Here is a 13,456-nt window from a genome sequence, read left to right as displayed (position 1 = left end):
AACGCACCAGTGTAGTAGATGGTGTAAAATTGAGAACCTTTTCATTCTGAATAAACGTCTTATTCCATTTGATACAAAAATGGATTATGAATTCAAAGGGAGGTATTTTCTTATATATGTAGTCTTTTTTATATTGATCATTAACTCATCACAGGGACAGAATTTTGGTAAATTGTGCTTATTTTGAAACATGTCTTAATCACCTTTGCTTTTATACATATTAAATACTTCATATTCAACTTAAAAAGAGAAAGAAATAAAGATAGAGAATATAGACGACTCTTTTAGGATCAAGAGAGAGTTTGTGTTTTTGTTTTTTAAGATAGACAATGATGAGAAAGATCCAATAGGGAGAGTAAAATCAATTATGCAGGACAGAAAAAGGACACTGTCAGGACTAAAATTCTGGAGTAAGCTTGAGGGGGTAGAATCCTGCATTAGTAGAGAAGTTTTCTGGCCAGGTTATATGGGTAGAGATGCAGGTAGTTTGGTAGACTTGGTGATGGAAGTGTGTGAACCTTCTTACTGTGTCTATTTTCTCAATGAAATGATGGAAAAGTGTGAGAGTTCAAAGAAAAGAGGGAGTGTTTGAGATGCGAGGAGCAAGAAAAAGATGTGAAAGAATACTTTCAGAGACATTACTGGGGGGCCCACTTGAAGGAAATGGTCATGAATTTTAAGAGATTGGTTTAGCTGCATGGATAAAGGTAGAAAGTAGGCAGAAAATGGAACTTCATGGAGGGCGGGTGTTTTCAGGCAAGTAAATGGAAAGAGAGCGAAAAGGGAATTGAGTTCATCTGCAAGGAGTGATTTTTAAAATGAAGGACCCATGGGAACTAAACCAGGTGTGGGCTTGATGAACATGTGAAAAGGCAATGATGACCTCAGTAGGGTGGAAGTCCTGGCGGCATCAGGAAATTGTCGGCTATAGCAGCGGGAATGAGCTGAGAGAGAGGACATGGGGGTTAGAGAACGGTAAGCCTGGAATTCTGATTCTGAGGGTGTGAAGTTATTGATCATGATGGTTGTAGGATGTGGCCCTGGAACAAGTGGCTGAGATGGGGTTGAGGAAAGATCGCTGGATATAAACCAGACAAATAACTGAGTGAGAGGCTGGGAGGCTGCGTGGGGGAGGCTGCGTGGATCGTTTCCCTGAATGTTGAAATTACCAAAAATGGATGGCAAAATTAGGTAGGGAGAGAGAGAAGTTATGGAGACATGGAGCTAGGTTTAAATTTTTTCAAAGATAGGAGTGACTGGTTAGGACTGTACCGTAAGGGAGGGTAGATAGTGGTAGAGTCTAAAGCCACGTGCATTTAAAATCAATATTTGAATAATTATAGATCTCTATTCTGGATATCTGCCAGAATAGCGGTTGCATCAGTGCAGCTAGTTTATATTAAATGAAAAACACACCAAAAATATTTTTATATATTTAGCAATGAAACTTGAGAGCAAATTGTTATCATGACCATGAATGTTATTCCTACTTTTACAGAATTACTAAGAAATTTCCAGATTCAGAAAGTTGCCTTCTAACTTGAGAACTGCAAGAGGATTAAATCAGAATACTAATGAAGTGTTTGGAACAGGATCCAACAAATAGTAAGTACCTAATAAAAAGTCATGAGGGAAGAAAACTAAAGATGACTCCCTAGGAAGAAATATGCCAAGCCTGCTTTGCCACTTTTCTTTATACATTGTCCTAAACCAAACAAAGAAAAAAAAACCTTTTATATCAAAGGTCACCTTGATCTACACTGGTTTTCCCTGATTTGTAGACCAGACACTTTTTCTATTATTTCTGAGAAGAGTCTTGTGCTAAGAAATATAAACTTTGCTTCTGGATGTTGTAAGTACTGGGGGAAAGATTGAATAATTGATGCTGGAACTATTGACTCACCATATTTTTATAATCATGGGGTACATGTCACGATGCCAAACCCAGAATCCACAAAGTTGGATATATCCGACCACTTAAACATGGCAAAAACAAACGAATAAACCATAAAGAAGATTTTGACTTTTTAACCTTAATCAAGGTTAGAAGGCAAAGGACAAACTGAGAAAATTAGCTTCAACATGCAGGGTTGAAAAAGAATATCCCTAATGTAAAAAGAGGTTTTATAAAACAATAAGAAAAAGACAAGCCATAACTTTTTTAAAGGGCAGACATGGATATGAATAGGGATTAAATGAATAGAAATGGCTGATGAATATATAAGAAGATATTTGTCAGAAGAAATCGAAGACACCTGGTCTTCATTGTTTGTAAAACCAATAATGCTCAGCTTTAAAGAGGCTGCAGAGAAGCACCCTCTCAAGCAATATTAATGGGAATGAAAATTAGAACAGTATCAAGTTTTTGGTTGTCAGTTGGCAATCTTTATCAAAATCCTAAATATGCATATCCTTTGACCTAGCAATTCCACTTCTAAGAATTTATTCTATGCAGATAAGGTGACGGTACCCAAAATATGTGTGTCTCTGCATCAGTAACCGTAGAAAACCATTGCAAAGTGTTAGAGGCCATGAAAAGATACACCCAACAGACTGCTGAATGAAACAAGTATGTTACAAAGTAGCATGTGTGGTTCTGATTACATTTATGTAAAAATATATATGTGTGTGTTGATATGTAAGTATCCAAACTGATGTCTGAAAGGATGTTCCCAACCATGTGAATAGCGATTATCTTTGAGTAGTGGAATTTCTGATCATTTTTACTTTATGTTTTTGTTTATGGTTTTTGTATATTGTTTGAATTGTATATGAGGACCACTTACCGCTCTAGTGACCATATATATATACACACACAAACATCCTTGTATCTTTACTCTAATTGCCTGAAAGAAATTCCCTGAAAAGGCCTTGATTAAAAAGGAGGAGAATGATTAACTTACAAACACCTCAAGTTTTGTCTGAGGACAGTCCTATCAAAGAGAAATTTTTTATCTTACATTCAGGTTAATTTCTGTGTTGAATTTTACTTAGTTAATAGTCATAAGTTTAATTGAGCTCTCAATGTAGGGGGGAGAAAAACCCCACATTTTTCTCTTCTGAAACCTTGACTTCTTTGGATCAAATTAAGTGCGTTGTTCCTAAACTGCTAAAAACTCATTGCTCACATTTTGTTAGCAGTTCCACAGGAATCCAAGAAAGAACACATTGAAATTTCAAAATGGCAAAAACCGAGTTTCCTTTCCCCCATAGTTTAGAATACAGTTTCCTTGACTCTGGGTGTCCCTGTGTTGACAGAAGTCTGAGTCTGAGGATGCCTCTGCTAGCTCACACCCAGGGCCTCAGGGGAGGAGGCCCATCACTCCACCGTCGCTGTGGCAGAGGGTACCCTGATGCACTTGAGTGCCGATTTCATGGTGCTGGTGATCCTGTTTAGGATATGGGTGGCGGCAGGGGGGACCCTCAAAGTTGCATTTACCTGTTTGTTTCTCAAGGGCTGAACCACTTCTCGAATGCACAGGTCTAGATCATTGAGATAGTCTTTTTCTGTCTGTATCAGCTCCTTGATGATTTTCGAACGCTTTGCCATCATTCTCTGATGTTCCTTCTCCTGAGTTAGGGTCTCAGCCGTGGAACACCCAGCCTGTGAGGTCATCTTTTCTGTTAAATGAAAACATGTACGTGTGAGGCATTCTATTGAGATTTCTGGTTCCTTCATTACAAACAACGCCACTGCAGGATTATTGTTAGCAAGGGAAAAGGCTTAGAGTGTCTTCACGTGTGTTCTTGGGAAGTGATGTGTGGAAGTTTCCCTTAAGGTTGGAATCCTATGAAACTATGAGAAGGAAGAGGTGTGAGAATGAATACTTCTAACAGGTCAGTTAAAAAATATTTGACATAGGGCTTTCCTGGTGGCGCAGTGGTTGAGAGTCCACCTGCCGATGCAGGGGACGCGGTTTTGTGCCCCAGTCCGGGAAGATCCCACATGCCGCGGAGCGGCTGGGCCCGTGAGCCATGGCCGCTGAGCCTGCGCGTCCGGAGCCTGTGCTCCGCAACGGGAGAGGCCACACAGTGAGAGGCCCGCGTACCGAAAAAAAAAAAAAAATTGACATGTCTAGTTTTTAAAATATCCCATTGCTACTATATTAGGTTATAAACCTGGTCTTCAGCTAGAGATAAAATGCATAAAATCATAGTTCAGAATTTCTTTTGGACACATTTAAGTCAAGGGAAGATTTTTAATTAGTAAGTGGAACACCTTCCAATTTTGTCTCTATTATTAAAAATAATTGCCCCTCATTCTCAGTGGGTGGTACACAGATCTCCATGAAAACAATTGTACATGATTGAGATTTGTCTTTCAGTTCACAGTTAGAATTTCTGATGAGTGAGGCAGTGGTAGGTTAAACAAATTTCAACTAGGATTTTTCACAGCTCATCTTCAATGGGATGCATATCTTGTTATTTCAGAATACTTGAGCTGCCAAACGGAAATTTCTAATTAAAAAAATCACAGTGCTGAGGAGATGTTGAGATAAATGGGAAGCCTCACATGTAGCCAAGGTTTTATATAAAGTAAAATGTAAGAAAGCTAAATATCTTCAAGGATGAGCTTCCCCATGGTGATGTAAAATTTTGGAAGCCACAACTAGGTCACAGATGAAATCAGAGCAGTGACAGATAGTGGGGCAGTGTGTATGTGTGTGTGTAAATGGATTTGCTTCAAGCCTGATGTCATCACAAACTTAATTTTCATTGTAGCCTCTAGTTGCAGAAGTAATTTTATTTCCTTTGAAACTAATATGATTCTAGTAACTGATGTGTAAGACATCTCTAATGCTGACACTACTTCCTAAGGATGTAGAGCTTTACAAAAGGGCTTAGAAAGACTCTGTATGGGGGAAAAAGTGCACAGATCACACTTATGGAAGTGGAAATAAAGAGAGGATGTTCTCTTGGCTGACCCCAGAGCTAAGACAACTGGAGAAATACTATCATAGCAGAGTTAATGGTTCATGTAAAGAGACTGCCCCTAGAATGTGAAGAGACACTAAGAATAGTGAGCATTCCTCTGTCCCTGGCCCAGTCACTTCAGGAGTCCCGACAGAGGCTTCATAATCAAACCTCGGGAAGCATACTGTGGTGGTAATTCCAGCATTAGTTTGGAAGGTGCACTAGATTGGCCTTTGGAAAATCCTGACTTGCAGGTGAATATGCTTCTGGGTCATTTGCCTGGAAACTATTCTTCCTTCATCAGGAAAGAAGAAGGATTTGACCAATAGCACTTAACAGCACATGGTTTTACAAGGCTTAGGTCATTCAGTGCCAGAGAAATAATCTACATAAGTTATTGAAGAAGAGAATCATGTAAGGAGCCTTCATATCCTGATCTGTGTTATGAGAATTTGGGGGTTCTTCCTAATTTATGATACTTTTATTGGAAGGTATAAGAAGCCTGTCTCTCAGCACCCCAAATTCGACAGGAAGAGTTACAATTAGGCGTCACTATTATGAACTCTTCTGGATATAAAAGAGAAAGGCAGGTCACTGGCGAGGAGAGATGCAGTGAACAGGTTGTATTCACAAGTGGACCTTGTGACCTTTGGGAGCCTACCTTTGGCTGCTCCTTCTAAAAGGTTGGGGGCTGGAAGTCAGAGGGCAGAGAGGGGAATGACGGGGCTTCTCTTATCCTGGGATATATAAAACAGCTCACAGACAGAAACTTCAAACCAGTATGGATAGTATTCAATTATTATTTAATATTACCTCAAAAATAAAAGGGGCACTGCTGAAAAAATGTTCTAACCGATGTCTGCTTTTCCAAGTTCTAAACATTTTGTGCCTTACAAATAAGGGGGGCCTAGCAAGGAGAAGGGAGTCTTTCCTGATCTTTGGCCAAGAAATATTCCAAAAATACATTCTCAGGTTCTTTTTAGTTCTCAATTCCAGGACTCAATTACTACATCAATTTAACTTATTTTACAGATTTCTCCAGTTGCTGCACTTTAAATGTACAATATCAGATTTTATTAATTAAAAATTAGATTTTCCAATCCTGCTCAATATCTTGTTAGAAATCAAGTTAGGGGGTCACAGGGGTGGAAATAAAATGTCAGTCAAGATATTCAACTTCAGAAACTTCTCCTTTCAGGGATAAAAACCTGCTTAGAGAATTCAGAGTGGAGCAATCTTGAGAGCTACCTTTGTTTGTTCTTTTGACTCAAATTTATTGTGGGAACAAAGACTTCCGGTCATTTTCCGATTGTTTCCGGAAAACAATCATTTTCCCATCCGGTCTCTAAACACGGGTTCTGTTCGCATTTCTTAAACCAACAAACTCTCTGCAATGCATTGTGGGCACAAGCTTTGTTTTTATAAGATCCTTCTCAACCTTTAAAACGTTTACATTTCAGTTATACTACGTTTTTACATGTAAAACTACTTGTAACACACGAATATGACCAATATAGATCACCCAAATCAGCAGTCAGCCATAATAATCTTTTATTTCTAGATAAAGCAACAGAGGAGCTAAGTATTTAGGAAAAAAGGAAAAATAAATCTTTAGGAATGACTATTTTCCAGTAGTTAGCATAAACTAAAAGACTGTGTCAAAACTAAAGGGAAATGGAGGCTAAAAGGACATTTAGATAGTTTTAACTGAAATATGCTACTGTGAATGAAAACGGTACCATGTAAGTGACCTCCCCTTGCCCAACCTCTTTCTTTTACCCTCGAGCTTTATTTTTCCAGCAGTGATGATAAATTTTCACTATTCTAGCTACAGATTTCATGAGTAACATATGTGGAAATTCCTGGCCAAGAAAGTTTATGTAAAAGGAGTTTGCTGCAGTTTGGGGAAAGGATAACCAGACTTAAGATCACCTCTGCCACTGTTCACAGAGAGAACTTGGTGGATTAAAAAAAAAAAAGTACCTATTCTCACAGAGCCTCAGTTTCCTCATCTGTAAACTAGGAATGAAAACCATCACAGAGTTATCATAAAGACTGAATTAAATGAGCGACGGTATGTGGAAGCTCCTTAAGGTCTTTAAAACCACATAAATGTTAGTTATTTCCACAGACATGGGAATGACAGGGTTCTTTCTCTCAGCTCTTGAACTTTTCCGCCCCTTAGGGCAAACAGTTATCTCATTATTTTATAGTTATCAACTTGTCAAGAAAAATGCATGACTCCAAAGTGGGTGGACAGCTATGTTCAGATAGAAGAGGAAGAGAAAGAAAAATAGGGGCATCGCCCATGGAGGAAATTCAGAATAGAGCTGGTGATTGGAATCCTGGGTAGATCTCCTGGGCTGGGAGTATGTGTGGGGAGAACCCTGGTCTTCTAGAGAGATGAAAAAGCACCTGAAGGTAAGGGCATGGCTGGGGAGGACTGATGACAATCTTCACTGAGAGCCCACGTTTTGCTTAGAGTTGATGTGCACTCTTTCTGCTTTGCTGTTGTTGCTAGTGCTGCTGCTGTTTTGGGGTGGGTTTTAAGGAGAGGTAATTGATTTAATTCTATCAAGTTATAAAATTATATATATATTTCAAGGTTAAGTGCCTAGACTTTGCACCACACTTCCTGGATTCAAACTCCACCTCTAACATTAGGTATGTGACCTTGAACAAGGTATTTAACTCTTTGTGCATCCATTTCCTCATCTGTAAATTAAGGGTAATATTAGTAAAACCTTATAAAGTGATTGTGAAGATAAAATTAGTTAATGTTTGTTAAACACAACAGTGCTTGGAAGAATAGTAGATATTGTGTAAATGTTTGCTATTATTATTAGATGCAATTCCTGTTTATAGCTGTAATATAATTTTCACTGTAGTTTTAGCTGTATTCCAGTTTAGTGTATAACCTTCCCAAAATATTTTCATGCACATATATATATACATATAGCAGTTAATTGTTTTTCTTTTTAACAACATATACCATATACACGTTCCTCTACAACTTGCTTTTTCAACTTTAGCATTATATGGTGGTAATTTTGTTTGGTAAGCATGTATATATATACAGATATCTTTATTCTTTACAATAGCAATATAGTTGTCAGACACTGCTATTTGCCTGTCCAATATCTATTCTCCCATTTGTCTTTTATAAATTGAACCCTGAATAGATAAAAATGCTTACTTCTTAGATTCTTTTTAAAACTATGTCTCATTTATGGCAAAAGAGAGATGTAAGCAAAAATCTGAGAGGAGTTTCAGGAGTCTGTAAAAAGGCAAACTTGGTTGGGATGCCCCTCCTTCCATCCTTCACCCCTTATGTTTCTTGCCTCTTTTTTATTGCCCGGAATGTGGATGTGAATCCTGAAGGTGCAGCAGCCATGCTGGAACCATGAAGTACTAACCACAAAGATTAAGACCTATACACAATGGATGGCAGTGTATGGAAAGATGTAAAGAGCCTCCTTACTCCTAGACTTCTTGAATGAGACACATAAATTTCCATGTGTTAAGCCACATTTTTCTGTTGTTTTTAGGAAAGTTTATTAGTATATGACAGAGATTTTGGTATCTAGAAATTTAAGTGCTGCAAATAATGCAACCTGTAATGTGAAAGTGGCCTAGTGGGAGAGGAAGGATACCAGGAAGACATTTGTAGTCTGGAGAGTTGGTGATCATTACCATCCAGTGGCAAAATATTTGGTAAATCTATATTACCGCATACTAAGGCATATAATTAGAGGAAATGGTAGAAAAAATCAAAATGTTGGCATGCTCTGATTCTTCCTTGCCACGTTCAGCAAAAGCATACAAATGAGATATGAACTCAGACCATGGCTAGGCAATCTATAAGGAGAGATAAAAGAAAACACCTAAAAAAGATATTCTGCTGGTGGCCTGTAATTTAAACAGGCTGAAAGCCCCAAAATCGGATTGAAAATGCCAACCTCAAAGGGAAGCCCAAGAGATAGCTTTAGCAGGAGATAAGACTGGTGCCTCAGGGCTTCCTCTTCCTTGAAGAGTTTTCTGTCATTCCAGAGAGGGAAAGCACACCAGCCTGGATAAATTTGAGTGGTGTCTGAAAGACTACCAGTGGCCATCAGGCTAAGGGCTTTCTATTAACATCAAATCCTACCTTGCATGAGCCTCAGCTGTGAGTCTGATTCGTGGATATCTGCTAATGTCCTGTTGCATGTCTTCATGGAGAAACTTCTGGGCTTCAGAAAATATCTCTGGATATCAGTGGCCTTCATACCTAGACGTTAGTGGTCCTGACTTCCCTTTCCACTATTGATACACTTTCTCCTGGTTTCTATAATCTGGATTCTTGCTCACTGTAGTAGGCAGAAAATGGACCCCCAAGGATGTCTACACCTTAATCCTTGCAACCTGTGAATATGTGGCCTCACACGGCAAAGGAGACTTTGCTGATGTGATTAAGGTCACAGACTTTGGGATGGGGAGATTATCCTGATGGACCCAATCTAATCACATTAGCCCTTAAAAGCAGAAGAGAACACAAGGAGAGGTGAAGACTGAGAGGGACCTGACCCACCAGTGCTGGTTTTGAAGATGGAGGAAGAGGGACTAAGGGCTAAGGAATGCGGGTGGCCCTTAGAAGCTGAGAACATCCTTTGGTTGATAGCCAGCAAGGAAATAGGTACCAACAACCTAAAGAGTGAGGAAAGGCTTCCCCCCTCAAACCTCCAGAAAGGAGCACAGCTCTACTGACCCCTTACTTTCAGCTGTGAGACTCTAAGCAGAAACTCGGCCGCTCTGGACTTCTGACCGACAGAAACTGAGATAATACATATGTGTTAGTTTAAACCACTAAATTTGTGGTGATTTGTTACAGAGGCAATAGGAAACCAATATCCCCACATAATCTAATCCCTAAAAGATCATGGTCATTGTTCAGACTGGTCGTCTTAAGAACTTGAACTACATGTAAGTTTCCTCCCACCTTTCAGTGTTCCTTAAGGAATCTTCCCAAGCTACTAGTCCAAGATTGCCTGTGCCACAATAGTTTGAGTTTCAGTAGTGAAATAAACATGAGATTGTCAGTTAGACTTTTTCTTTCAATATAGTTTTTTTCATCTTTGTCTAACATCTTGGTTTCCAGTACAGGCCAGAAGAATCACACTTGGAGGATAGGTACAAGATTGTACAAAAGTTTTCAGTTAGAGAGACATCAATAATAAACCAGATAGTCCTTGTGTTCTAATGCATTATTGTCTTGAATTCAGTTTAATAGTTTCCCTAAGCAGCCACACAATAGCTCAAGTGGTAGTTCCAGCTGTGGCAGTGGCTCTGAAGGTCATGGAAGTGACAACAGCAAAGAGAAGAAATAAATGATTATAGAAGAAAGGCACAGGTATATTTCACCAGTCAAGCTGGGATTCATTTTTCAATATTTGTGTATATTTCACAAATCATGAAAAATGAATCCCAGCTTGACTGGTAGAGATTCAGAGACATTTAAAAACACCAGATAAAACATTTAAAAATATTTTAAATGAATGAATAAGGCTTCAAAAATGTGTAAAAAATTCTCTGAGGGCTGGAGTAAACTTTAAGTGCAGTCCAAGGAATTAAGTGACGTTAAAACCACCAAATACCCTGGAGACATCTACAGACACTGGTGTCCTAAGAGGATGAGAACTTCGTGTGTCCACAACGAGGAGACAGGACACGGTGGAGATGAGATCTGGGCTAGGTTTCTGAGCAGTGGGGAACCTGATTAGAGAAATAGCATAAAGCCAGGAACAGAAAGGAAACACACTCAGGAAAAGGTGAACTAGTTCAGTACAAATAATGCTCCAAAGGGAGAGACATCAGTAAAAATTGTCTCAGCCATACCTCTGGGTGATGATTAAAAAAAAAGGGGGGGGCAGGAGCGAAGGTTCCCTAATAGTTCAGGGACAATAATTGGCTCTCATATGGGTTTGGGGCCTGGATTCATTGAACATTTCACAAATGATTATTAAGGGCCTACTATGAGCCTGAAAGTGTTCTAGGAGCTGAGGATACAGCAGTTTAAAAAATATTGAAAAAAAAAACCCCTTTTCTCATGGAGATTAAATTTTAGTGGGGAAAGAAGAATATAAATAAGTTATTTAGTATACTAAAAGGTAATAATTGGTATGGTAAAAAAAACACAGCAATGAGGGCCTCTAGGAAATGCCCAAAAGGTATGCAATTTTAAATTAGATGGTGAGGAAATTTTCTAATTAAGCAAACACTTGAAAGGAGACAGAGAGTCATGCAGGTGTCTGGGGTACATAGTTTTCCTCAGAGGAACCAGCCAGTGGAAAGCTTTAAGGTGAGAGTGTGCATGCCCTGTTCAAGGATCAGGAAGGAGGCTGGTGTGACTGAGGTGGGTAGATAGCTGGGAGGGAGTAGGAGAGATTAGAGGAGAGGGCAGCTTTGCAAGTATTTTAAACATTTAAACATCTTTGTAGTGATGCAGAAAAGGTAAAGGCATTGGAGTAATTTAGATGTTTTTCAATTAAGAATGCATGTTAACATTTCAAGAACAATCATCACAATAATAGAAATAGTATGTAAATTTTCAAAACCAGTAGAGGCAAAAATGTAATGAGGAAAAAAGTAATTCAAAAGAAGAAAAGAGAAAGACAAATATAAGGTACATCCATATATATGAGCAATTATAATAAATCAAATAGCCAGATTATCAAGTTGGATTTAAAATAAAGAAAACCAGCTACAGCTATGCGCTGTTTACAAGACAGAAAACATAAGCACATAGAAAGTTTGAACGTAAAGAGTAAAAAATAATACTGAGCAAATACTAATGAAGAGAAAGACGGTAAAGCTATCTTTATACCAGACAAAATAAACTTGAAGACAAAATAAACTTGGAGGCACTCCATAATGATTAAATGTTCATCAGAATGATATGAAAATTTTAATTTTGTGTGTACTGAATAATATGGTTTCAAAACATATGATATAAAAAGAGAGTTGTAAGCAGAATTTGACAAACTTTCCATAATAATGGTATTATAAACATAGTGAAATGACAGGCCAGTTAGGATGGAAAAATGTGTGCTCAAGAATTGGAGATTTCACATTCTTTTTAAGGACAAACATAACCTTTATGAAAATACACCATATTGTAGACCATAAAATTTCAAAGAATCAGTACATAAGAATCACAACTACAACGCAATTAAGTTACAAGTAAACAACAAAAATAAAACTTAAGCTCATTTGTTTAGGAATGTTAAAAAAAACCCTGCTAAATAACTAGTGGAAAATAGAAGAAATCACAAAAGCAAGTAGAAGATATTTATTCTGAAAGATAAGAAAAATATTACATGTGGAATGTCACTTAAGCATTGCTTATGGAAAATGTATAGCTTTAAGTTTATATATAAGAAAGGAAACAAGACTGAAAATTAATGATTTAAGTAAAGAAGTAAAACAAGGGAAAATATATAAGCCAAAAGAGAACAAAAGAAAGGAAATTAAGAACAAACTTTTAATGAAATTGAATAGTTCTTCAACTCAGGCTTCAAATAATTCCCACAGATATATTGCAAGGAACATGAGATCACAAAAAAAAATTCCTAAAATATACAAGGAAACGAGGTATCATGAGTCAGATACAGGAAAAAAGACACAATTTTACCCAGAAAGCCTTAAAATATTGGAATTATTAGACATACTTAAAAAGTGTATTTAGTAGGTCTATAAAAACAGTGGTTTGAACTCATAATCAAGAAACAAGAGAAAAACTATGGAGAACAGTATGGAGGTTCCTTAAAAAACTAAAAATAGAACTACCATATGACTCAGCAATCCCACTACTGGGCCTAAACCCTGAGAAAACCATAATTCAAAAAGAGTCATGTACCGCAATGTTCATTGCAGCTCTATTTACAATAGCCAGGACATGGAACCAACCTAAGTGTCCATCGACAGATGAATGGATAAAGAAGATGTGGCACATACATACAATAGAATATTACTCAGCCATAAAAAGAAACAAAATTGAGATATTTGTAGTGAGGTGGATGGACCTAGAGTCTGTCATACGGAGTGAAGTAAGTCAGAAAGAGAAAAACAAATACCGTATGCTAACACATATATATGGAATCTAAAAAAAAAAAAAAAGGTTCTGAAGAGCCTATGGGCAGGACAGGAATAAAGACACAGACGTAGAGAATGGACTTGAGGACATGGGGAGGGGGAAGGGTAAGCTGGGACGAAGTGAGAGAGTGGCATGGACATATATACACTACCAAATGTGAAATAGCTAGCTAGTGGGAAGCAGCTGCATAGCACAGGGAGATCAGCTCCGTGCTTTGTGACCACCTAGAGGGGTGGGATAGGGAGGGTGGGAGGGAGACGCAAGAGGGAGGGGATATGGGGATATATGTATACATATAGCTGATTCACTTTGTTATACAGCAGAAACTAACACAACATTGTAAAGCAATTATACTCCAATAAAGGTGTTAAAAAAAAACAAAAAAAAAGAGGCTATAAAAATGATGAAGTAGAT

The 13,456-nt window shown here is 38.0% G+C and overlaps 1 protein-coding gene across 1 annotated transcript in view; it reads right to left on the bottom strand.

The window, feature by feature from the left end:
- The window catches only part of ARHGEF38 (Rho guanine nucleotide exchange factor 38), a gene marked incomplete at its 3' end in the record, with an annotated part of 153,093 nt that overhangs the window by 110,001 nt on the left and 29,636 nt on the right, over window positions 1-13,456 (bottom strand). Inside the window, exon 2 of the mRNA XM_082653586.1 lies at window positions 3,440-3,621. Within this exon, the coding sequence (XP_082509712.1) occupies window positions 3,440-3,621 (182 nt within the window). The remainder of the gene's footprint in view (window positions 1-3,439; window positions 3,622-13,456) is intronic.

Source organism: Grampus griseus, assembly GCF_964374135.1.
Source record: "Grampus griseus genome assembly, chromosome: 4".
Lineage (NCBI taxonomy): Eukaryota > Metazoa > Chordata > Mammalia > Artiodactyla > Delphinidae > Grampus > Grampus griseus.
This window is presented reverse-complemented; position numbering and strand designations above follow the sequence as displayed.